The 26,018-nt window shown below is 36.1% G+C and overlaps 1 protein-coding gene across 1 annotated transcript in view; it reads right to left on the bottom strand.

The window, feature by feature from the left end:
• Positions 1-23,454, bottom strand: part of Pka-C3 (Protein kinase, cAMP-dependent, catalytic subunit 3) — a 308,108-nt gene extending 284,654 nt beyond the window's left edge. The window contains exon 1 of the mRNA XM_089104449.1: positions 23,248-23,454. Coding sequence (XP_088960575.1) covers positions 23,248-23,371 — 124 coding nt within the window. The 5' untranslated portion in view covers positions 23,372-23,454. The remainder of the gene's footprint in view (positions 1-23,247) is intronic.
• Positions 23,455-26,018: the final 2,564 nt, after the last annotated feature.

Here is a 26,018-nt window from a genome sequence, read left to right as displayed (position 1 = left end):
AACCCCCAGGGTAAGGGTTTCAAGTTATGCCCTGGGGGCATATAAGGTTTTCTAGAAGGTGTTGTCGAGGAAACTTCAAAAAAGGCTCATTCCACTGGAAATTCAAAGGGATAGTGCCCTTTTTAATAGTCGAAAGTAATTGGAGGGCAACTAGCCCCCCCCCGCCCATCATTCCCCCAAACACATCCAATCAAAATTTTAAGATGGCCATTTTGTTCAGCGTAGTTGATTTCCACATAGAAAATATGTTTGTGAGGAGGACACTCCCCCACAATCCAGGGAAAGGGTTTTAAGTTATGCCCTGGGGGCATATTAGGTTTTTACAGAAGGCATTGTCATAGAAACTTCAAAATAACTCATTCGATTGGAAATTCAAAGGGCTAGTGCCCTTTTTAATAGTTGAAAGTGATTGGAGGGCAACTAGCCCCCCCCCCCCACGCCCATCGTACCCCCAAACGCATCCAATAGAAATTTTGAGATAGCCGTTTTGTTCAGCGTAGTTGATTTCCAGAGAGAAAAAAAAACAAGGGTTTTGAGTTATACACCGGGGGCATATCAGGTTTTTTTTAGAAAGCGTTGTCGTAGAAACTTCAAAAAAAGCTCATTCGATTGGAAATTCAAAGGGCTAGTGCCCTTTTTAATAGTCGAAAGCGATTTGAGTGCAGCTAACCCCCGTCTCATTCCTACCGTTTCCCCATACACATCCAATAAAAATTTTGAGACAGCCATTTTATTAAACTTAGTTTAAAGTTCTGGAAATTAGGTCTTTGAGGATAACAACTCCCCCACAACCGTCAGGGAAAGGGTTTTAAGTTATACCCTGGGGGCATATAAGGTTTTCTAGAAGGCGTTGTCGTAGAAACTTCAAAAAAGGCTCATTCCAAAGGAAATTCAAAGGGATAGTGCCCTTTTTAATAGTCGAAAGTAATTGGAGGGCAACTAGCCCCCCACGCCCATCATTCCCCAAAACATATCCAATCGAAATTTTGAAATAGCCATTTTGTTCAGCGTAGTTGATTTTCAAATAGAAAATATGTTTTTGACGAGGACACTCCCCCGCAACCCTCAGGGCAAGGGTTTTAAGTTATGCCCTGGGGACATATAAGGTTTTTATAGAAGGCATTGTCGTAGAAACTTCAAAAAAGCTCATTCGATTGGAAATTCAAAGGGCTAGTGGCCTTTTTAATAGTCGAAAGTGATTTGGGGCAACTAACCCCCCTCTCACGCCCACCGTTTCCTCAAACACATCCAATCGAAATTTTGAGACAGCCATTTTATTAAATGTAGTTTTAAGTTCTGGAAATTAGGTCTTTGAGGATAACAACTCTCCCACAGCCCTCGGGGCAAGAGTTGTAAGTTTTTCCCTTGGTGCATATAAGGTTTAGTAAAGACAGCGTTGTCGTAGAAACTTCAGAAAGGGTTCATTCGATTGGAAATTTAAATGGCTAGTTCGCTTTTTAATAGTTGAAAGTGATTGTAAGGCAACTGAAGTAGAGATGCCCTATTTACTCCCACGAGAACCACGTGGTTTATGGTTTTCTCACTGAGAATGAAAAACAGGATTTTTCTCACTGGAAAAACCAGGAATTTTCTCACTTTTATGGTTGTTTCTTGGATGGTTATGTATGCTGGTCAATTTATTCGATGTTTTTCTTGGATGTCAACAGTAATTTATGTCTGTTTTATGATTTTTGTCAGTGAGAATGGAAAAACAGTATTTTTCTCACTTTGATGGATTATCGAGTCTAACGGGGACAGGGTCAATGACCTCTTTTTCATAGATCTTGCTGTTGTTTTGGCCAATTGCCCGCTAGGGGAGAATGTTATGATCCAGGAATAGGAAACAGTATTTGTTGTTGTAAGTGTATGCTCGAGGCAAATGTTATGACCCAGAAATAGGAAACAGTATTGTTGTTTCTAAGGAGAATTATTGATTCACGAAAGGAGAATTAATTTGTTGTTTCCAAAGAGAATTGTTCCCAAGCGAATGTTTATTAATATCTTTGGAGTTCTTTCAAGAGAATTGTTTCCAGGTAAATGATTTGATCTTAGCAATGAAGAGAGTGATTCACGAAAGGGTTTCCTAGTAATTTGAAATTTGACAGCTCATATTTGTCAAAACAAAGAAGAACACACAGACAGAACGTTTAGAGATTATTTGGGTGAAACAATATTAGACATTATAGGAAATTATTTCGGCGACACAGTTAGACTTTTTAAAAGATGATTTTAAAAGATGATTTTAGAAGAGGATTTGAGGGTGAAACTGTGGTCATTATAATACACAAGTTCCATTTGAACAGTGTCATGAGGTCCTCTACCCCAACCCCAAAGGGCTCCAATTCCCACCTCACCACAACCTAAAGGAACCCCCCAGTCCTCAAAGGTACCCCACGCTCTCAAAGGGCCCCCCGGATCCCCCATGTTATGTTATGATATTTCATGTTATGTTAGGTTATGTAATGTTTTGTTATGTTATGTTATGCAATGCTATGTCATGTTATGTTTTGTTATGTTATGTTATGTTATGTTATGTTATGTTATGTTATGCTATGTTATTTTATGTTATGTTATGCTACGCTGTGTTATGTTATGTTATGTTATGTTATACCTTTCAAAAGACATGTCAGAGCAAGTTCCTTTTCTAATGTCCCATCTAAACATGGTTTACTTTGTCACAGTTATATTTTCTTGATTTTTCAAAGTTCATTTTGAATTTCTTTCATTGAAATGCAAGAGTTAGAATATTTCAGTAGTGTTTTATTATGGTTTATCTTGTCACACTTACATTGTCTTGATTTTTAAAATTTCATTTTGAATTTCTTTTTCTGAAATGAATGAGTTTGAATATTTCAGTAAAGTTTTGTCGTGGTTTACCCTGTCACAGTTACACTCTCTTGACTTTTCAAAGTTCATTTTGAATTTCTTTCATTTAAATGCAAGAGTTGGACTATTTCAGTAGTGTTATGTCGTCGTTTACTTTGTCACAGTTACATTCTATTGATTTTTCAAAGTTCATTATGAATTTCTTTCATTGAAATACATGATTTGGAATATTTCAGTAGTTTTTTTATGTGGCTTAACTTGTCACACTTACATTCTCTTGATTTTTCAAAGTTCATTTTGAATTTCTTTCATTGAAATGAGAGGGTTGGAATATTTCAGTAGTGTTTTGTTATTGTTTACCTTGTCAGAGTTACATTCTCTTGATTTTTCAAAGTTCACTTTGAATTTCTTTCTCTGAAATGCATGAGTTGTAATATTTCAGTAATGTTTTGTCATAGTTTACGGTGTCACAGTTACATTCTCTTGATTTTTCAAAGATCATTTTGAATTTCTTTCATTGAAATGCAAGAGTTGGACTATTTCAGTAGTATTGTGTCGTGGTTTACTTTGTCACAGTTACATTCTACTGATTTTTCAAAGTTCATTTTGAATTTCTTTCATTGACATGCATGAGTTGGAATATTTCAGTAGTGTTTTGATGTGGTTTACCTTGTCACAGTTACATTGTCTTGATTTTTCAAAGTTAATTTTTAATTTCTTTCGTTGAAATGCAAGAGTTGGAATGTTTCAGTAGTGTTTTGTCGTGGTTTACCTTGTCACAGTTACATTGTCTGGATTTTTCAAAGTTCATTTTGAATTTCTTTCATTGAAATGCAAGAGTTGGATTATTTCACTAATGTTTTGTTGTGGTTTACCGTGTCACAGTTACATTCTCTTGATTTTTCAAATTTCATTTTGAATTTCTTTCGTTGAAATGCGTGAGTTGGAATATTTCAGTAGTGTTTTGTGGTGGTTTACCGTGTCGCAGTTACATTTTCTGATTTTTCAAACGTCATTTTGAATTTCTTTCGGTGAAATGCAAGAGTTGGAATATTTCAGTAGTGTTTTGTTGCGGTTTACCTTGTCACAGTTACAGTCTCCTGATTTTTCAAAGTTCAATTTGGTTTTCTTTCATTGAATTGCAAGAGTTGGAATATTTCAGTAGTGTTTTGTTGCGGTTTACCTTGTCACAGATACATTCTCTTGATTTTTCAAAGTTCATTTTGGTTTTCTTTCATTGAATTGCAAGAATTGGAATATTTCAGTAGTGTTCTCTCGTGGTTTACCATGTCATACATACATTCTCTTGATTTTTCAAAGTTCATTTGAATTTCTTTCGTTGAAATTTGAGAGTTTGATTATTTCAGTAATGTTTTGTCATGCTTTACCTTGTCAAAGTTACATTCTATTAATTTTTCAAACTTCATTTCGAATTTCTTTCATTTAAATGCAGGAGTTGGAATATTTCAGTAGTGTTTTTTCATGGTATACCTTGTCACAGTTACATTCTATTGATTTTTCAAAGTTCATTACGAATTTTTTTCATTGAAATGCAAGAGTTGGAATATTTCAGTAGTGGTTTTTAATGGTTTACCATGTCACAATTACATTCTTTTGATTTTTAAAAGTTCTTTTGAATTTCTTTCGCTGAAATGCAGGAGTTGGATTATTTCAATAGTGTCTTGTCGTGGTTTACCTTGTCACAGTTGCATTATGTTAATTTTTCAAAGTTCATTTTTGTTTTCTTTATTTGAAATGAAAGAGTTAGAATATTTCAGTAGTGTTTTGTTTTAGTTTACCTTGTCACAGTTACATTCTCTTAATTTTTCAAAGTTCATTGAATTTCTTTTGTTCAAATGCAAGAGTTGGATTATTTCAGTAGTGTCTTGTCGTGGTTTACCTTGTCACAGTTACATTCTTTTTATTTTTCAAATTCAATTTAATTTATTTCGTTGAAGTGAAATAGTTGGGATATTTCAGTAGTGTTTTGTTGTAGTTTACCTTGTCACAGTTACATTCCCTTAATTTTTTAAAGTTCATTGAATTTCTTTCGTTGAAGTGCAAGAGCTGGAATATTTCAATAGTGTTTTGCCATGGCTTACCTTGTCACAGTTACATTCTCTTGATTTTTCAAAGTTCATTTTGGTTTTCTTTCATTGAAATGCAAGAGTTGGAATATTTCAGTAGTGTTTTGTTATAGTTTACCGTGTCTTAGGTCCAGTGCGCGAACCCTTGGCAAACAATTGAAATCTCATCAAAATGGAAAAGGTTTAAAAAGGTCGAGAAACAGTGCACCACTCATCAGTATCTACTCAGGTCAGAAACGAAAGACATCACCCTTGTCAAAGAAAAGAAGGAAAAAGACGACACGTACAGTAAACAGTAGAAGAAGAAGCCCCAGGAAGAGAATTGTTAGATCGAAACTAGATTTCTTTTCCTAAGATGTCATATCTACCGCATAAGGATTCCCAACCTTCAATCACTTCATCTTTAAATCTATTCAAGGCAGAAAATGTTGATGTGAGTGTAGAACATGGATACTATGAACAATTTTATCCATAGCAACCCCTCTCCGATAATATCCCCTTTCAAATTTATTCCAACGAAGACTACTTTATGGACATGTCTTCGACATTTATAGATTTGCAGATGAAAGTCCAGAAAACCAATAATACATTGCCAATTCTTGTCGATGGAATATGCTATGAAAATTGTATATTACATAATTTATTTCGTCAAATCAGTGTCTACATAACTGGCACGTTGGTGAGCACAAGCAACAATCTCTCAAATTATACAAGCTATATGCAATTCATGCTGATGACACCCAAATCATAAAAGGAATTGAGAGGCATTTCTAGTGGATATGAATATATTACTAATAGTACTAGGACAAATGCACTTAAAAATGCTACAACTAGTGAATTATATCTAGTTGGAAAAATATATCAGGAAATATTTAATATGTCCAAATGGCTGCCATCCAATATTAAAGTGGATATAAAATTGACGCTTGCTCCATCTAATTTCCTTTTACAAAAGTAGATTGCTGTGAATTCAGACGTGACTCTCTCCCTCAACTCGGTAGTACCACTTATATACAAGAAGTTGGTTCTTGATTCTACTGCTTTGGCGTTGGAAAACTGATAGCTAGTATAAATAATGTTAAACTTATTTCTTCTAAAGATATCCAAGATCAATTTTACACTACTACAAGCTCATGTACCGTCGTAGATTTGTTCTTTATTAACTACGGAATTCTGTCGCAACTTGCATTGGCGTTTGTAAAAATCACAAGTGCAAGAGAATCCTCGACTGGTTGCCCATATAAATTTGAAATGTTGTGGCATTCATCTCTTGTCTGCAAAGTGAATGGAATCCCACTCTAAAAATTATTTTCTGATAAATCCTTTAGGGTAAGGTAAGAGTTTACCATGCAATCCCTAGATCAATATTGACAACCATTTAAAAATGATATAACTGATGGAATGTTCACTTAAATACCTGGTAGCATTGTATGGGATCTGTCTGGCACCCAGGATACTACTATAGTACGAACGGGGAGTGTACGTTTAGAGTGTACATTTGCCAACCCATTAGCTGAGAGTATTGCACTAATCTCGCTAAATCAATTTGAAACCTATTAGGAAATCACTCCCGAAGGCAGTGTTCTACTAGACTTGACACCATGACAACCAGTCAAATAATCAGCATATTTAATATGGACCCCTACATATCCAAATACAGGTCCTATTGTCTGCCCTCGGACTTTCTTGGAAAAATTCAAAGTGTCAACAATACCCTAATCATTGTTAATAGCTGTCCGTCGACTGTGAATACTGGCCAGTGGTTGTGCATCTTTCAAACAATGAAGACGATTGATTTTTTTTATCCTCTTGGCCTAGCCTATATATTCTACACTCCACACATCAGCAACTATATTGAGAGCAGTGGCAAAACCATTATTCAAAATCGGAAGAGAGTGCAGGATCTGACGACTAAGACATGTGGCTTCCATGCGCTACTATATTTTGTGTTCCGATGTCGCGACTATACTTACAAGCAGTTTCTCAACATTTATGTAGACAATCCACGTCTGAACGACTTTATGGTGGGAAATATCCTCTCAAACCTGTATAATATTGATTTTAGTGCCCTACGAGTACAGTACTTATAAAATGTATGTGAATTTGCTTATTAATAAATGAAAAATGTATATACATAATAACAATGTCTTTATTCTTCACTTTATATTTCTTCTTCTTCGATGTATAGGCTACTGTCGATAACCACTAATGCTGGTAGATCATTTAAATTCACTGTATATTGATCTTGATTGGCTGCAAAGTCAGGGTCACATTTTCTACAGTATAATGTAACTTCACTCTTGTCGTATCTCTTTGTATAGTCAATGATACTATTTGCATTCATATTATGACATTCACATGTTTCAATCAGTCTATTTGAAGCAATGTCACATACAGTGTTTTCAAAGGGTGAATCACATTCGGTAACTGCCAAATAAAAATCCCTAGGTTTTTAGTCATAATAGGCACTGTTGTCACAACGATGACGTAAAAACCAAATTGTCTTGTTACCCCAACAGTTGATTCGTAGATCTGATTCTTCCTCCCAAAATAATTTAAATCCACGAGGATACCAATCTCGTAGAAATACACGAAAATCATGTTTTGGGTTCTTTCCAATGATACCTGGGTAAGTATTCTCCCACTGATCATATTTGTCATAGTGGCAATTGGAGCATAGATGTCCACTAGGGTGAGAGTCACAAATCTCTTTAAGACATGAATTACATCCTTTAGTTTGTACTGCATATCCTCTATGTAATTTACATGGATTGCGTAATTTGCACTTTTTATTATAGTCATCAATAATTGTACAATTCTGACATGATGACCACCTGCCAAGAGTGTACATGCATAGTGGACATGTATAGAAAATTTTTTTTGGTTTCCGATGTCAACTGTCTCACAGCTAAAAAGAAACTGATCCTCATTCGATAAATTCAGAGGGGAATGGTGAGAGGAGTAACTCTGCGACGTTACCTCTTTGGGATGGGGGAGCCATCTACATTGAATCTATGGCAATGTTTTCAGAAGTATATCCACGATATTATTCTGCTTCGTTTCAATTAATATATCAATAAACTGAGTATAAGCATTTGAGTCACATCGACAAAGCTTCATACAATAGTCCAATGGGGGAGAATCAGTTTTTATTATATTGTAAAGTGTTCCCTGTGAGAATATCCCCCGTTGAAGGGATAATTCGAGAAAATCATCCTCCAGAATCAAATGTTTTTCCATAATCACAAGATTCGATCTAATTCACTCTTTGTCAAATTTATTCGTTTTTTAATCCTATCACTCTCACTGCTGATTCTAGACTGACCATGAATCGTTCTACTTAATCTAACATTCTAACAAAAAGAAAGAGACATTTTCGATTTCGAAAGAATTTTATTGTATAATTACAACAATAATATTACACATGTACAATTAGCGATACAGTTTATTATCCTCGGTATGCTTCACTATTGCACTTAATGCACTTTGAAGTCTATTCACATGTGCTATATCAACTTTTGCAGCGAAGCATAATTGGTCCTCTATTTTAAATTTGCTCAAAGATAACACATATCTTGCATATACTTCATCCCATTCCAGAAAAAGCCGTGATCCTCTCGTGATTTCCACCGCAATGTTTGGTTGCTCTTTTATCATTGCAGCTACCAACTTCTAATAGTGTAAACATTCCACTCATTATTACAAATATATCTTAATGAATAAAGTCAAACTGTTCTCACTCCATGAATTCTATTCTCATACTAATAACAACTATAGCAAAAATCCTTCTTATATCAGGTGCGATCACTTCCCGTTAGCGGATCAATACATTTAGAAACATCCCCTGATTGGCCTAGAAAGAGACACGTGATCCTGTCCCGTTAGCGGATCAATAATTCCCCGTCGATTATGTAATCAATTTCTCAGAGATCCTCTTCCCTTCGTTTATGTAAATTAAGTTCTCAGAAATCTGTCCCCTTCGTGGATCAATAAACCATGAATAAATTATGTAACATCCGTATGTAATTACCCCTTTCTACTAACATTTACAAGTAAAAGGTCAACAATAGATTATCCTTAAAATTGAATACTTGTTAAGAAAGAATATTCTTACACATGAGTAATGTAATAAAAAGTTTAAAAACCAAAACATTTTATCACACTGGTTCGAGAATGGAAGAGGTTCTTCATTTTCATTTGCTTTAAATAAACAAACATTTGGCTCGGGGGGGGGGGGGAGGGGTTGTCACACGCTTTCCGCCACCTGGTATACATCTCAAAGCGCTATGTGTTCCATAGAGTTCCGCTATGCTTGAGAGAGTTCCACCACGCGTGACACAGCCCCCGCAACGCTTGGCACAGTTTCGTAACACTTGGCACATGCAACCTGGTGTACTTCTGGTGTATTTCTGTAACTCGGCCCTCCCTCAATTTGTCTGCGTATATTAAACTATAAAATGCAACCAGTAAAGCAATAATAAGAATTTAGCGTATGAGGGGGGTTAAGCGAGAAGCAATATTTCTTATTTCATTTAATATTTATAATAAAGAACAAAACTTTCACTTTTCTTTCAAGATTAAAATGAAAGAATTTCTCACTTAAATTACACCTCAGTCATCTTAATGAGAACTTAACGAAGAAGGGCAAAGACAAGGTCACTCTGATTTTCCTATTCGGAATGAGTCCAAGTTACAGCATTTCCTACTTCCTTTGCAGGTCGTTTGGCCAACTTTTTCGAGCGGGAAGAATTTTTATCCTGGCTCCAAATTGTATCACGTTTCATTATTTTGTCTTCTAGTTTCACAAGTCGGAAATTCGCTTGAATCTTGTCCGATCTTACAAAAATTGGTGCCAAAGTAAGCCACTAAAGAGAAGGCTTGCGTAACACCTGTCATTTCTAAACCATTTTCTTATCTTCAATTTCTAAGAAAACGGCCGAACAACAGCAAATATGTGCTCTAGGGTCGCTTTCAAAGTGTAGAAATGAGCAGTTTTAATTTCTACTTTTCTAATACAGCTTATCCAGGTAAAATAAAAATGTGGATATCATTCTAATCACGTTCATGAAAAGACTCACATTTAAACTTGTTCATGTTAGGACAAAAAAACATGTTAATAAAATGGAGGTTGTACCATTCAATTCCTTATGCTATTTACAAATGCCAGGGTCTTTTTTCTGACAATGCACATCCCCTCCCCCTCCCGCACCTCCTGATTGTCCCAAGTACAGCCTTAGGATATACACAAAACTAAGAAAAAACACTAAAATAATTAAACTCTTACTTTATAATATGCAGCAAGTTCCTGTTGGGTCTACAACTACTCCCCCTGTCCCGCACTGAAAATGTTTCCCCTTGGAAAACCCCCCGCTGAAAATGCTTCCCCTTGGAACCCCCCCCCCTCCAAAAAAAAACAACGGAAAATTCCTCCACGAACAAAATTGAGCAGCCGAAGAGAAAGCACAAAGTTGGTACCTGAAAATGCGGATCAGATGTCCTAAGGGGTAACAAAAGGACCAGATATCAAAAACAGTCTTAGGACAGGAGCTGCATGGTCTCCAATCACTTTCTACTAACTGGAAAGGGACTACAGCTCTCAGTTTCTTATCAAATGAGCATCCTCCGTAGTTTCTACGACCATGAGGCGGAGATGAGGATGAGGAAGAGCAGTCCCCCTCCAATAGGAATAAATTCTGTTCATTTTGGGGTTTAATGGTATTATTTACTCTCATGATATCAGCATAGACCAGAAACATTCCCAGATATCAAGAAGGATTAAATATCCATTTCTACCTCCCACTTCCCCCTTCCTTAGAACGAATTCTGTATTTACCTGAAGGCTCAATGAGGGGTGAAAATGTTTGTCCGACTTGTAAAAACGTAATACAAATGCATAGAAGCGACTTTTTGATGCGCTTTTTAAAGTTGTTTTGTACCCCCCCCCCCCCAAAAAAAAAAAAAAAACTGAATACGGTCATCAGGCCAATACATCAATTTCTACCTCCACCCTTTCCTCGTTTCTCCCTTAGATTTAATTCTGTATTTATTTAGATTAAATAGAACTTACAATAAGTTTCCCCCAGGTATGAAACCAAGGGTCCTAGAAGATCGGGAGAGGGCTCGTTCGAAAAAAAATAAAAGTTTAAGTGCCTTTTTAACTGACCAAACAGAATGGAGGGCTACTAGCCCCTTCTCCTGTCCTCCCCCCAAGACATCCGAATAAAATTCTGAGATAGCAATTTGGTTCATCATAATTGAAAGGTCCAATAAATATGCCTCTGGGGGTGAAAAGACCCCCTTAGAAAAATTTTCTCCCTTAGAACTAATGCTGTACTTGTTGTACTTATTCAAATTAAATATAACTTACAATACGTTTCCACCAGGGATGGTCGCATCAAACTAAGGGTCCTAAAAGATCGGGAGAGGGCTCATTCGAACAAACATTAAAACTTTAAGCGCCTTTTTAAGTGGCTAAACAGAATGGACTGGAGGGTAAATAGCCCCTTTCCACTGCCCCGTTTTCCCCAAAAAAACATCCGAATAAAATTCTGAGACACCCATTTGGTTCATTATAAAAGAAAGATCCAATAAATATGCCTCTGTGGATGACGAAACCCCCGCAGCTCACAAGAAAAGGGCTGTATGTTTTACAATTTGTCCGTTGCTTACAGATAGTATTCGTTATTGGGAAAAATACGGACATTTTTTGAGAGTTCTAGTCCCTTTCCAATAAGTCGAAAGTGATTGGAGACCAACCAGCCCCCGTCCTAAAGCTGTTTTTGATATCTGGTCCTTTTGTTACCTTCTTAGGACATCTGATCGACATTTTGAGGTACCTATTTTGTACTTCCTCTTTCGCTGCTCAATTTTGCATGTGTAGCAATTTTCCATGGGGGAAATTATCGGGGAGGGGATTTTCCACGGAGGGAATTTTCCCGGGAGATAATTTTCTGGGGGGAGGGTAATTTTCCACGGAGGAATTTTCCAGGGGGGATTTTTCGGGGGATTTTTTGCGGGAGGGGCGGGAAACGCAGGCTCTTGTTTATATTAGTCAGATTCTCATGTTTCCTTCAACTGTAATCCATATTTTGAAATCATTTTTGAATAACACTTTTACCCAAGAAATCTATTGCAATCACGATGCATCTGGGATCATCAGGGAGTGGATGGTGCATTGTCAGACAAGCGACTATGATATTTGGAAAGAGTATACAATAAGAAATGTAACGGTACTACTTTTATTTTGTTCACTTGTTTCCTTTAGAAGTGGCCATGCACTAGAACTGTACTACGCGAACATTCTCTTATTTAGGATTTAACATGCCCTTTTTTCAATTACAAGATCCCTCTTTCTGGAAAAATCCTCTAATCTGCAGCGAATGTTCGACTTTGCGTACTTATGGACTTACAATGTCTCTGGTAATTTTCACCTCTTTCAATTTTTTTTAAACCAAAATTTATCTTGAAAGAGATTTGAACAAAAAAGTATTAATTTCCAATTGTTTGTTTTCTATTGCTTGTCAAGCCGATAGATTTGACTAGAATAACTTCCATTTTTGTTAGTACTTCTGTAATGTTGGTAATTAAAATATCGCAAAAGGGAACAAATAGTCGACTACCTCTTGTCAATATTGCGCAACGCTGCCAAAGGTTTGTATTCGCCTTGAGGTTCTGTAAAAAAAAAGAAGAAAAAACTATGGTGCTAATGAGATAGAATGGTCTCTTCAAAATCTTTCGACTTTCCAGAAGAAGACGATTCAATTCAATTTTTCCATTCATTCCACAAAAAAGCGAGAAACAAAATGTGTAATGGTTAGCCAATAAGCAGTTAGGAACATGCAGGGGCAAATCTCCAGCATTTTTATTGGATAGTGGTGTTTACCATATAATGCACAAGTACCAATAATTTTTTTCTCCATATTTTTTTAAGGCTAAAGACTTAGGCTCTCCTATTTTGATTCCTACGGGAAAAAAAGGACAGGCTTATGGTGTCAACCCTTGAATATCTAACTCGATACTGGCAAAACAAAACATAGGCTACTTAGTTATTCTTATTATTATGAGGAACCGTGACAAAGTTTACGGTAGTTTACTGTGGTTTACGGTTTAAAAAGAGAGGTAGATATGTATTAATTTAAAAAAAAGCAACACACGCATTCGCCTGACAGGAAAGGCAATGAAGCTCGAAAGGGCAGGTGGGGTTATTCCTCAACATACTCGTACGAAACTACTAAAACACTAGGAATTCAATAAACAGAAAACAATACAGGCGAACAATAATTCGAACACTTTATCAGCCTAGTGGGTTAATTCACAGAATTACTCCCGCGATCATAGCAACTTTGTTCGTGACTTGAAAGTAGGAAGACTAGGAGTATATTTCGCATGATTAGGCGGTATATAGACGTCTGTAGGACTTCTACAAAGTTTCAGAGAAATTATAGAAATAAAAAAGATTATCTATGGTAAGATCGTAAGCCAACCTGGCCAGCCATGACAAAAAAACTAACAAAGAGAAAAATCTCAGTAAAAAAAAAAAAAAAAAAAAAAAAAAAAACCAAAAAAAAAAAAAAAAACGAGACTGCGGCCAGTGGAGAGAAAAGAAACGACAAATGAAAACAACGCAGATACTTTGCCTGTATCCAAACAAGGCGTCTTCAGCACGAAAGAAACACAAGAGGAACAAGATAAAAAAACAAGTTAAAACTAAAAAACCAATAAAACCACCACCAAAAAAAAAATATATATATATACAATTGGAGCAAACTGATCCACGTAAAGATCAGTTTTTACTTAGCAAACTGATTTTACGTGGATCAGTTTGTGCAAATTTAATTTTTTTTTTTTTTGTGGTGGTGGTTTTATTGGTTTTTTAGTTTTAGCTGTACCGGGTTTTCAGAGGTTGTTGGGGGGAGGGAAGAAGGATTTGGTCTCAGAATGTATGTGGGCGTGGGATTTTAATGTCGGAGCTCGTAGTTCTCCTGGTGAACGGCATTGGGGCCCTTAGTGGACTTCCAAGTCCGGAGCCAGAAATGGCGGAAGAAGATGGGAGGTATCATCACATCACACACACACACAAACATTATGGGGAAGTTTTAACACAGATGGAAGAGGGCTAAAGCTTTTACAATACCTGGCTAGGGGGGGGACCTCGTCTGATACAACAGCGCTTTGAGCCCAACTTTATAACAAGATGAAGAAGAGAAGTGATGGATTCGAAAATAATTTCTTCACAACATTGAGAGATAGGTAAGGGAATGGCCTGTGAGCTATCTGCCATCATTCCTGGACCATCGACCATGGACCAGCCTAGTAAAGAGTGAACCACGGCCCATAGTGATCAAAAGCTTAAAACCGCGTTTTGGGAAAAAAATCTAGTGATAAAAATTGCTATTTGTAACCAGTTCGGGAGATGTTATTGCGAAAACGAATTTATAGGAATTTTGAAAAAGAGCTTGAAACCTCTCGAAAATGGCGTCCGGTTGTAATGAAAAGTGTACCATCGGAATCGCCATGGTCAAACACTTTGCACAGGGAGATTACATCCACCTAGATTGAACAATAAGGGAAGTCACCGTTTTGCATGGAAAGCACTATGTAATCGGATTAACGACGCTACTAAGGTTCCAGCGTCGGCACTGCAGTGTGTTGCTACGGCAAGGTTCGATTTCTGGGTCTCGTATTATCAAGCTAAGGTCAAACCCACTGCGCCACTGCAGGATGGAAAGCATTATATATCTTTTTTATTCTTTTTTTAAAGAATCTGCCTTTTTTGAAAGGCAGAAAGACTCGGAAAGCATGAATAGTGCGTTTAATCAAGCAGCACCTCTAAAACCTTCTGAAGAAGAGTAGCAAGCAAATGAATGGTGGATTTCGGAAATAAGTCAAAGAAGAAAGTTGAACAGAAAACTGAAATGAATTTCTATCGAAACAAATAATCATGGAGTTTCAAGCTCTGAAGAATCTTGGAGAGGATTTGGTATAAGTATAGATTAAGATGAAATTAGAATAGGCTTAGGCTACTAAACACTAAAAAAGATCACTGACACACTTGGAAAGTGTAACGAGGGGGGGGGGTACTATCACAGCTGGCCTGGAAGAAACTCTTAAGGTGCATGCTTGAAGTTCATGTAAATGACCAGGAAGAAATTAATCCTATGTTAGCTTATTGTATAACTCCAATGCAGGGGAGACCATGACACCCAAAATTCTAAGGGAGGTCTGAAAAAAAAACCTGTGGATGACTTCCAACCATTCCCGGCGCTCATATGGTATATCCCACAATGCTCAGGAAGTATGATATACGATACAAACCAGTCATGTTGAAACTGCTAAGAAAAGCCACAATTTAAACTATGTCCCCCGTAGGTGGCTTACAGCTAGGTGTCTTCATAGCTAAACCAAGGAAAGAGGATTAATAAGACCCCCGGTCTTAAAGTATGATAGCGTTAATATCCTTCCAACTGAAAGTGATGGAACAATTGATTCACTCGCATCTGATGAGTAACCCAGATACCAAGAACGTGATATACGTCTGGATAACCAAATGGGATTTAACACGAGAAGCTCTACGGACGCAGCAATTTACTAATTGGTGTGGCTAAGTTTGGAGTGTAAAGATATTGCCTTACGCATATTTCTTAACATAAAAAAGCATTTGATAATGCTACTTTTGAATCTACAGAGTTGGCCATGGAAGAAACAAGACATGTAAGTCAGTAATGAGACTGATGCTGTCATATTGGGTAGTGTCACAGGCCGACTTAATTTGAATTATGAACCGCACGGTCACCTTAATCAGGGTACAAAGGCTTGCATGCCTAACAATAACATCAGCATACCACGGAGCGGCTACGGAAGCCATGGAGCTTATCTTAGGACTTCAACCTATAGAAAATGTTATTGAGGACGAAGCAATATAGTGTTGTCAGATTACAGGTAAATAGTCAATGGACCTAGTGACAACAAATACGAAATGAGAAAAACAAAAGCAATGGTGACATCTACAACTCACTGATGTTTAAGTGCAGGTAGCTGCAGACTCTCAGTCCCCCCTTCACCCCAGAACATAATACTGCCAGCCTTTCCTCGTCTTTAGCTAAGACGTTTTTTCTTCTTCATTGTCATTATTTTTAAATTATTTTCTTCTTAATTGTTTAGCAATAGGGAACAAGTCAGGGGTCACAATCGACCAACATCTTCAGCTCATGAGTCAACTTGCAATGAAAGCCAACAATTTCACGCTGTCCGTTACACAGAAATAGGTCAGTTTTCAAAAGGGATGAACAAAAAGGATAGGGATGTTATTAATAGGTTATTTCAAATAGGACATCTTCAAGTAAACGTTGTCAACATACGAGCGTAACTCAACAAACAGTTCTAAAAATGAGGCTTCCGAAACTGCTCGATGTCTAATCACAGCAGACATTGTTTTATTTAGACTAAAGTAAACCAATGGATACTTCTTCAAAAATAAAGCAAGGTCTAAATACATTGAGATTTTTTTTTATTCAAAAATAGCGCATAAATTTTCTTGAAATCCATAAATGGAAACATTGAATTTCAAGTTATTTTTCACCCGTTTCTAAAAAAAAAAAATAAATAAGAAAAATGGAACAAATAAATAAGATAAAATTTTATTCGGAAACCTCTCTGTGTGTTTCAAGAATAACCAATTGACACCTCTGTCAACAGTCAGTAAATAATGAAACACGCAAAACATTTACTACGAAGTAATAGGAATCCATCAGGTCCAATCCTTAGAAGGGTGTCAGAGGATTTCCCCTAGAGACAGGTGGGGGTAAAAAAAACTAAATGGATTTTTAGTCTATAGTTTCTGAATTTCCCTGGAAGGGAGTCCTTTAGACAAATATGGAGGGAAAACTCCCTCCTATTTAGGTAATGCCCCCAGCATACAGATTTTGAAGAGCAGACATCGTAGGATGATCTAGCTGATGACCCCTGACCGGTCACCGGTGACAAAAAAAAAAGAAGTAAATCTTCCATTTTAAAGATTTTCTTCTTTCTTGTTTTCGCTTGGTTTTTCATTGAAAACGTCTTTCGAATGCAAACTTTCAAATACAAAGACATTTGCTGTTATAACAAACCCTAACTGAAATTTGTGAGCCAGAACTTTTCCAAAAAGATACGGGACAGCATATCTCGTCTTACGAATTCTTAAGTAAATTCAACGAAGCGTAAACGTAAAAGCGATTTGGAAAGTAACAAGTCCGACAATAGAGATAAGAGAACAGAGGCCAGATTCTAAAAATAAAAAGGACAATGAAAATGAAACCTGATTGTTTAAACTGGTTAAGTTGAAAATTCCACAACCATATATACGTTCAAAGCCAGGAGAAATCAGGGATTCATTTTTAATGGAACAGATTTCATATGAAGCTTTTGGTAGTAGCAGGCACCAAAAAAAATAATAATAATAATAATAATAATGGGTGAAAATCGGCAAAAATAAGCTAAAACACGTGAAACCAAACGGCTTAAGCAGGTTTAGCTGTTCTTTAAAGGTGCCGTAACTCTATTTAGGAACCAACAGACTGTTAATGTTTGAATTTTTACCAAGGGCGTATCCAGGGTTTTTGTTCGGGGGAGGTTACAAAATACCTTAAAAACGCGTCAAAAACTTGTTTATATGCATTTTTGTTAACTTTTTACGAGCAAGAAAAAATTTTCGGGGTGGGGGGAGAGTCAAACCTGATAACCCCTTCTGGATACGACCTTGATTTTTAGGATGAATATGGTTGTCAAATTTAACTGATTAACTTCGTCTATTTTTTATGATTCAACTGGCACCACTGACAAAAAGATGACACTACCCCAAGAACCTTAAAACATAAAAAATACCGAAAATTATAGTTTTCCAGTTTGAATAGATGCAAGATGGGTCCCTGGACAATAAAGCTTTTATTTTTATGTCCTTGCTATTTAAAAAAATTTGCGGTCAGATTTCCCTGCTAATTCGGAGTCCCGGTAATTTTTTTAAATTTGGAAATCATGCTCGTAATTTCAAAGTTCAGCTTACTGCTTGCTCTGTTTTTGTATGGTCAATGACAGTATTATGATGCAATTTTGCCGTTAGTTTGCTAAACTCTTGAAATTACGACCATAATATTAAATTTTTAAATTTAGCGTGACACCGGGTTAACGACGAAATTTTGCGAATCTGGCTTTTATTTCTTTTTTCTCTCTCTTTGAGTCTGAGACAATCTCAGTGACGGTTTCGGCTTCTTAACAACCCACTGTTTGAAAAAGAGTTACAGCATATCAAAGACTCAACTTCGCCCTCTGTTGTACGGAGTAAATATAAATGAGAGTAACTAGTTTATTGATCTCTTGATATAGTTTTCTAAGATATTCTATGAATGTTTGTTTTGGTGAGTGAAAGTGTTCCCAGAGACTCACTGGAGGAACTCTGATATGAACTGCAAACTTTTCCTGAACTTTAGGGAATCCCCGGACTTCTAGGACAATCGAAAGAAGACTGAAATATTTCCGGCTACATGTTAAGGAATCCACAAATTTCCAATATGCTGAGCATTTTTTGATATTGCAAAACAAATGACAAGAAGCCAATTATTGCATTGTTTACTATAGACAATATGTAAACTTAGAAATACATGGTTTACGTCAGTTTTTCGCCTTCTACAGATATGGTTACATGGCAGCTAGGACACAATTAAAGAGAAGATTAGGACGCAGGCTAGGGGAATAATTCACAAAAATTTGGGAGAAGGCAAAAATTGTTTTTTCAAAGGGGGGGGGGGGATTCTGCTTCAACAAAAATACGGAAAATGCACTTTTTTTTAATGAAAGCACCGAAACAAAGCATTTCGCAAAAAGCTAGGGAGGGGATTCAAAAAATCTTGGGGGGCCAAATACCCCCTAACTGACACAACTATAGGGTAGTACCAGAAGGCATGTATTTCCTTATATTCAAATATACTCACCGTTGAGGCAAAAAAAAAAAATGCATAGTCAGTAGTGAGGGGATTTAACCTCCTCACTACTATAGTCTACCTCGCCTCCCCCAAAGAAAAACTATTGGCTCTTTTTAACAAAAATTTAATTTTCTGAAAAATACAGAAAATGAAATGAAAAGAAGCTGGAAAAGGTTACCCATGACACTGTCCTCTTTCGAGAAATGACAAAAACAAGCATCGCGACTTGACTAGTTTGACTAGAAAGGGGACGCCACGATGATTTCAAGCCTCGCTATGATATTTGATTGAGAAATATATTAGATCCCTTGTCGTGGGTTGCATAAAAAGGTGTAATTAGCTTACGTTTTTTTAAAAGTTCAGAAGCCTAATGTAACAGGATTAAGTTTGATTGTGTCTTTCACCTATAATTGGGCGTGTCAGTGAGCTGGGTATAAGAAAGTAAATAAATCATAATAAACTTTAGTTGTCAGCTAATTGATGTTTGAATTAAAGTAAATGTACTGAGCATTGTACCAGCTTTCCTGCTATATTTAAAGTCGGCTACGTCTAGTAGCGTCAATTTGGGGGAGGGTGAGTTTGCCTCCCCCCAAGATTTCAGATTTTTGTACCTCCCACATTTGAAAAATTACCTGTTGTTGGTATTTTCATTGAAAAATGTTTTTTATTGAAAAAGTTTAAAAAAAGAATGCCCGCCTCCCTAGATTTTGAAATGTACATTTTGCACCTCCCTCCTGATTTCCGTGAATTGACTCTACTGGGTAAGTCCTTAAAAATTATGGGTCCATTTTTCAGTCAGCCTTCCTGCATTTACAAATTTTTAAATTCTACAAACTAAGGGGGAATTTAAATTAGTCCTTACTGTGAACCTCCAGGCAAGGAAGCAGTAATCTATTGTTAGTTAAGGGGCATGTTCACCAAGAGCAGAAAAGATTAAGATTGTACGCAAAAAACTATTACTGGAAAGAAAAAACATGAAATTTTTATGGGCCTGCTGTGCCAATTTTTTTCCCTGTGCGAAAGGAAACACGCTACTGCGTTGATAATTAAGGTAAAGTACCAATGAAGTGTATGTTATTGTATCAGTGCAGTATTCCTGCTCTCCATAAGGAAACACTTCAAAATTCTAAAAACTACTTTAAACATTCTTAAATACTTACTTATCATTCCTTAAGGCATACCAATAAACTTTACCCTCCCACTCCTCCCCCCGGTAATAGTCAAATATATACCCCGAATTGTAAGTAGGCCCTAGCCTACAAAGAATTTTCCTCAAAATGACAAAGAACACAACAGAAAATTTAGCGTATGAAAATTTACTTGCGTAGCCTTTATAGTCTATAATTCGAGGTATATAATAGACGATCAGGGGGAGGGGTAAAGTTCATTAGTATGCCTTAAGGGATGATAAAACTAAGTATTTAAGAATGTTTTAAAGTAGTTTTCTGAATCGCAAAGTGTTTCCTTCTGGAGAGGGGGAGTGCTATACTGATAGATACACTCTATTTGTACCTTACCTCAATCATAATCTATGTTTTGTTCAATTACATTCAAAGAACTTCAGGTACTTGTCTGTTAAACGAAACACACCTAAGAAGTGAAGTTAGGTTAATCCTAACGATATGTACCGAAATAAGATGATGATATAGGCTAATACCGTAGAAACAAAATTATGGAAACTACGACAAACCCCTAACCACCTCTATATATTAAATATTTAATAGAAATACATGTACATCGTAGATTTCTCACTCCAAACAAGCAAATTATAATCGATCCCAGAGAGGAAACCGGATTCTTTCAGATCTTATACAGCATAATTCTGTTTCGTTTAACAGACAAGTGCCGAATTTAGATAGATTGGATATCCAGCGTTGCTGCCTGTTTAACTGCCCTAGATAATAGGCTTAGGCTATTTCTAAATAATTTGCTAATTTTGTTCGTTTGCATTCTTTTTTGTACTTATTTCCCACAAGCTGCTGGTTCATAATGCCTAATAGCATCAATTAAAAAAACAAAAACAACAAAAATCAGCAACCGTTCTTATATAACCTAGGGCTTTGTCCAGGCATAAGGGATGGGGGAGGATGGTACGTTGTTAAACTGGAAGGAACTCGAACGCGAAGGTCTGCCTAAAAAAAGACGGGTAAATTTTTCGATTAACTGAACATTTAGATAGCTAAGAAATAAACATACCTTTAGAATTAGAATTTCATCTTTAATTCAAATACAATATTTATTTACATCGCAAATGAACTTAAACCTCACCACCACCCAGCCCCAGTGGTCTAATATATATCCTGAATTGTATATATATACACTGATTTCCCATTGTTTTGATAAGCTGTTAAATCAATTTGAAGAAAACATTTGACATATGCTATTTAATTTTCCATATGGAAAAGTCAGTGCATACGCTTTATACAATTCAGGCTACATGTTTCACCATTACGGAGAGGGGGGGGCTGTATAGTTTATTTGCTATGCAAATAAGTGTTATGTTTGGATTCAGGATGAATTTTTTATTCTAAAGGAATTTCTTAGCTATTTCAAAAGCTAGTTAATCCGAAAATTTACCGAAAAATCTTCTCAAGTATCAAAGCAAGCCTGGTTTTTAAAGTATCAATGTTCAAGGTTCAAGCTAGGCTGAAGTTGGTTATTTATTATTATCAGTAGTATTATCTATTTCCAGCAGGCATATGCTACATTCTCATTATCAGTCATTTATCGTTATCAATATTAGCTAACTTATTAGGACTATATTATGCTTGTCATAATTCTGATAAAAAAGGGTACTTTCCCGTTATATAGGCACCTCAGCTATAGACAGTCGAATGAATGCAGTGATGGAGACTCGTAAAGCGGGCAATTGTTATCTAAATTGATGGAAGAGCATGGTTTCTCATTGAATTTACAATGTTTACACTGTTGTTTTTTGAGGTTTCGGGGGGGGGAGGTACCTAGAATAGGTTACGTATTTAATATATGCAATGCTTTACCCCCAACCCCCTCTAATGCGCAAATATATAGCCCAAATTTGTTTCTAAACTATTATATTTTCATCCCATTTTGTTTTATTTCATTAGCATTAACCAAACTTGACTTTTTAGAAGTGCCCACATAATAGGAAAGTACCAAAAAAAGGTGGATGACTAGAATAGCGGCTCTTCAGAAGGAGACATGCTAGAACACAAAAGAGAGACACTTTTAGATTGCTAATTTTGTGTTCATTTTTATGGTTTTGTTCAAGTTTCTGACAACTCATCTCGAGCCCCCCTCCGATGGTCTCATATGGTCCTAGGCTAATAAAAAAAAAACTAACAAAAAAAATGATGGAGTTCTTAATTTATAACATGCGGAAAGGGGATACCGCCAGATGGCTAATTTGACAGTATATATATATATATTTATATATATATATATATATATATATATATATATATATATATATATATATATATATATATATATATATATATATATATATATATATATATATATATATATATATATATATATATATATATATATATATATATATATATATATATATATATATATATATATATATATATATATATATATATATATATATATATATATATATATATATATATATATATATATATATATATATATATATATATATATATATATATATATATATATATATATATATATATATATACAAATCTTTAAATGAGCCAACCCGCCATCCAGTATTTTAAGCCTAGGAGTCCAGCTGAACATAAGGAAACATATTAAGAAAACAATTCTTACTCTTCGGAATAATCCTAGTTAACACATTTTGCAGGGGGAGAGCCTTTATCTTCACTTCTTTCCTTGTTTTTCCAGTTTTTCTAAGAAATTCATGAGTTTCTTAGGACCTATATATTCACAGAATATATACCCCCAACCTCCTAATGTGCAAATATATAGCCTACCTAGAATTGCAACCTCAATCTAAATATAACATCCATTTGCATCACAAATGAACTTTACTCCCATATTAGCCTTATGGTGGATGTCCTTATTATGTCATTTTTTTATACCTAAAGCTATACGTGACCATTAGGGAGGGGGAGGGGGCGAATCGTCAAAAACTAAAAAAACATAAAAAAATGGCAATCTAAAAGTGTCTCTCTTTTTGTTTCCTTCTGAAAGCCACTATTCTAGACCTTTGCAAAACAAATATTCAAGTTTATCTTATAAAATTGCTTCAGTCTGTGGAACCGCCTTATGGCTTGCAGTCCAAAAGTGAACTCTAGCACAATAATTTAAAATGCAACAAAAGCGGTAGAAACTAACGACTAATCCAGACGACAAGCCTATTGAAGTCAGAGGCCCACCCGTCATTCGATAAAAATCGCTAAACTCACCAATAGTCTTTATTATATCTAAATTATCCAATTTGTGATCTGACGAACCCCCATTTTCTAATCCAGGAGGTGGTTCTTTAGGGAGACTGCCTTGTCGTCTCCTTGCCACTCTACTTGAGGCCATTATGGAAACACAAATATTATTCACCCACTACAATTTGAAGCATTTCAGTCTGCTGTAGAATGTCCAATGTCTGCGAGTTTCCAAGTTCAACGTACTCACGAAGAAGTTATAAGAAACACTGGATGAAACAAGCGGCTTTTAATCAAAGATTGAGTTGAGAGGAGACACCACACCACGCAAGTTAAAAGACGCCGCCAAATGAAGCTCACCAAATTGCATTTTTTCTTGATTCAAATTTTTTTACTTAAAAAAAGCTAAGTAATGTTTCATATAACAATTGCATTTTGGGGCCGAAACAATTTCGAACAAACATTCTCTATCTAATTCTAAACAACAAATGTTAGAACCATCTTGTTCTGACTATTTAAATGATTGATTTAGGCCACTTTGGCAAGTAATTTAATTTCACAAAAAAACAATGAAAAACTACGAAGGCGCAAGCAGATACATGTACATAGATGTATCTTATATTGGGTGGCTGGCGTTTATCCCCCCCCCCCGAAAAATACCCACGTGTGGAAAATGAGGCTTTCCAAATTATAGAATTTTATTTGAGTTTTGTTTTTTTATTTTCCGTAGGGGGACAGAATTTTGATACTCGTGTAGCCTATTATACGCCACTTATTCCAGTTTACCCAGTATAAAACGCGAGGATAAACCGGTTTCTTCGTTAGTTTCTTTCACCTTAGCGTGAGACAAAACAAAGACAAGTGACAGAATAGATGGGAAATATATAATTTGGGCTAAATATTTGCACATAAGGGGGGGGGATAAAGCATTTGGACAGATTGAAGTCAGAAAACAATTCTTACTTCGTAATATGCAGAATATTTGTACCTAACACATTTCGCATGCAGACCCGCTATACTTTACCCCCCCCCCCCCTAATGTGTAAATATATAGTCCAAATTTGTCTCTAAAGTAACAAAGAAATTAACGAAGAAACTGGTTTGTTCTCGAGTTTTACACTTCGTAAACTTGAATTGAGGGCGTATAATACATAGGTACCGAAATTTTTCATGGAGAGAGAGCCGGATTTTCCGGTATTACTTAAAAATTATCAGAAATTAAATTTAAAAAACAAAAACAAAAAACACAAGATTTATCAAATGAAAGTGGGCAGCAACATCAAAACTCGAATTAAAATCAAGTTGCCATCAAGCCATTGGCCAATTGGAGACAAAGCTAAGACATGTAGTTTGAGTGAGAGGCAAAGTTGACACAAGCCTTTTTCGGGATTGTATGAAAATGATGTCATTTTCACCTTGTTGTTAGATTTTGTCTATCATCCATCCATCCATCCTAGGGTAGAACTAAGGTAGATAGCCTTAGAACTAAGGGATGATCAAGATTTTTGACTTGACTCATGACGGATAATGTTGACTGGATTTGTATGTAAAAGGGGGGGGGGGACTGAATTTGCTTGGACTCCCAGGCGAACAAGTGACTTAAGACTAATAGGCCTGCCGCTTAGAGTCTCAGGCGGACAACCGTGTTTTAGGATTAATTTAAAAAACTTTTTCCACAAAATAAGTTTTTCAAAGAAAACTAAAGAACTCCATTAAACAAAAAATGAGCAAAAATAAAATCAAAGAATCTACCAAGTGTGAAACTACCACAAATCAGCATCGATAAATTAATGAAACCCAAAAATTAAACGAACAGAAATTACAATAATTAACCGAGTCAAACTCAAAACGAGCAGAAATTAACATAAGTTGGGCGCAAAACCGCTATGCCTTCCCAAAGCCAGAACAAAATTGGCACTTTACTGAAAAAATATAAATGTTTTCACTTTTATAACTTTAATAAATCAAATAATATTAACATTTTGATTACTAAATATCAGTATATGTATATTAAACTGACAATGCACATTCATGTATTTTTTCAGTAAAGCGCAAATTTTGTTCCAATCACTTTCGCCTTCCAATCACTTTCGAATATTAGCCTAAAAAGGGCACAAGCCACTCTCATTTCCAATTGAATGAGCGCTTTTCGAAGTTTCTACGACAACTTCTTCGATACGAAGTGCCCTGCTCTAAAGAAAAAAATAGAAAATAATACACTGTGTCAACATCGTTCTTATATGTCCCCAAGGCATAACTTAAAACCCTTGCCCTGAGGGTTGTGGAGGAGTGTCCTCCTCTTTACTTATTCCCCGTTTCTTGTATCGTTCTCGAGTGTCCCCGTTCTATATTTAGGTAGCGCGATCCTGCTGCCTATGATGTATACAACAACTTTCTGTATAAACCTTATGTGCCCCCAGGGCATAACTTACAACCCTTGCACTGAGGGCTCTGAGGCAGTTATCATCCTAAAAGACCTAATTTCCAAAACGTTCAACTACATTGAACAAACTGGATATCTCAAAATTTTGATTGGATGTGTTTTTGAAAAGGGTGGGCGTGAGAGGGCCGTTAGTCGCTATCCAATCACTTTCAACTATTGAAAAAGGCACTAGCCCTTTCAATTTCCAATTGAATGAGCCCTTTTGAAGTTTCTACGACAACGCTTTCAATGAAAAACTTTATATGCCAGTAGAGATGGGGGCGCTACTCCGAACAGGGCTCCTAATATGGGCATAGAATACTGACAGTACACCATATTTGGGCATGGAATCCCTAGGGAGAATGAGTGCATAATC

This window comes from Artemia sp. Qi Xiang Cuo, chromosome 18 (genome assembly GCF_049724085.1).
Source record: "Artemia sp. Qi Xiang Cuo chromosome 18, ASM4972408v1, whole genome shotgun sequence".
In the NCBI taxonomy this organism is placed as follows: Eukaryota; Metazoa; Arthropoda; class Branchiopoda; order Anostraca; family Artemiidae; genus Artemia; species Artemia sp. Qi Xiang Cuo.
Note: the sequence above shows the minus strand (reverse complement) of the source record. Positions and strands in the feature narration are given on the sequence as shown.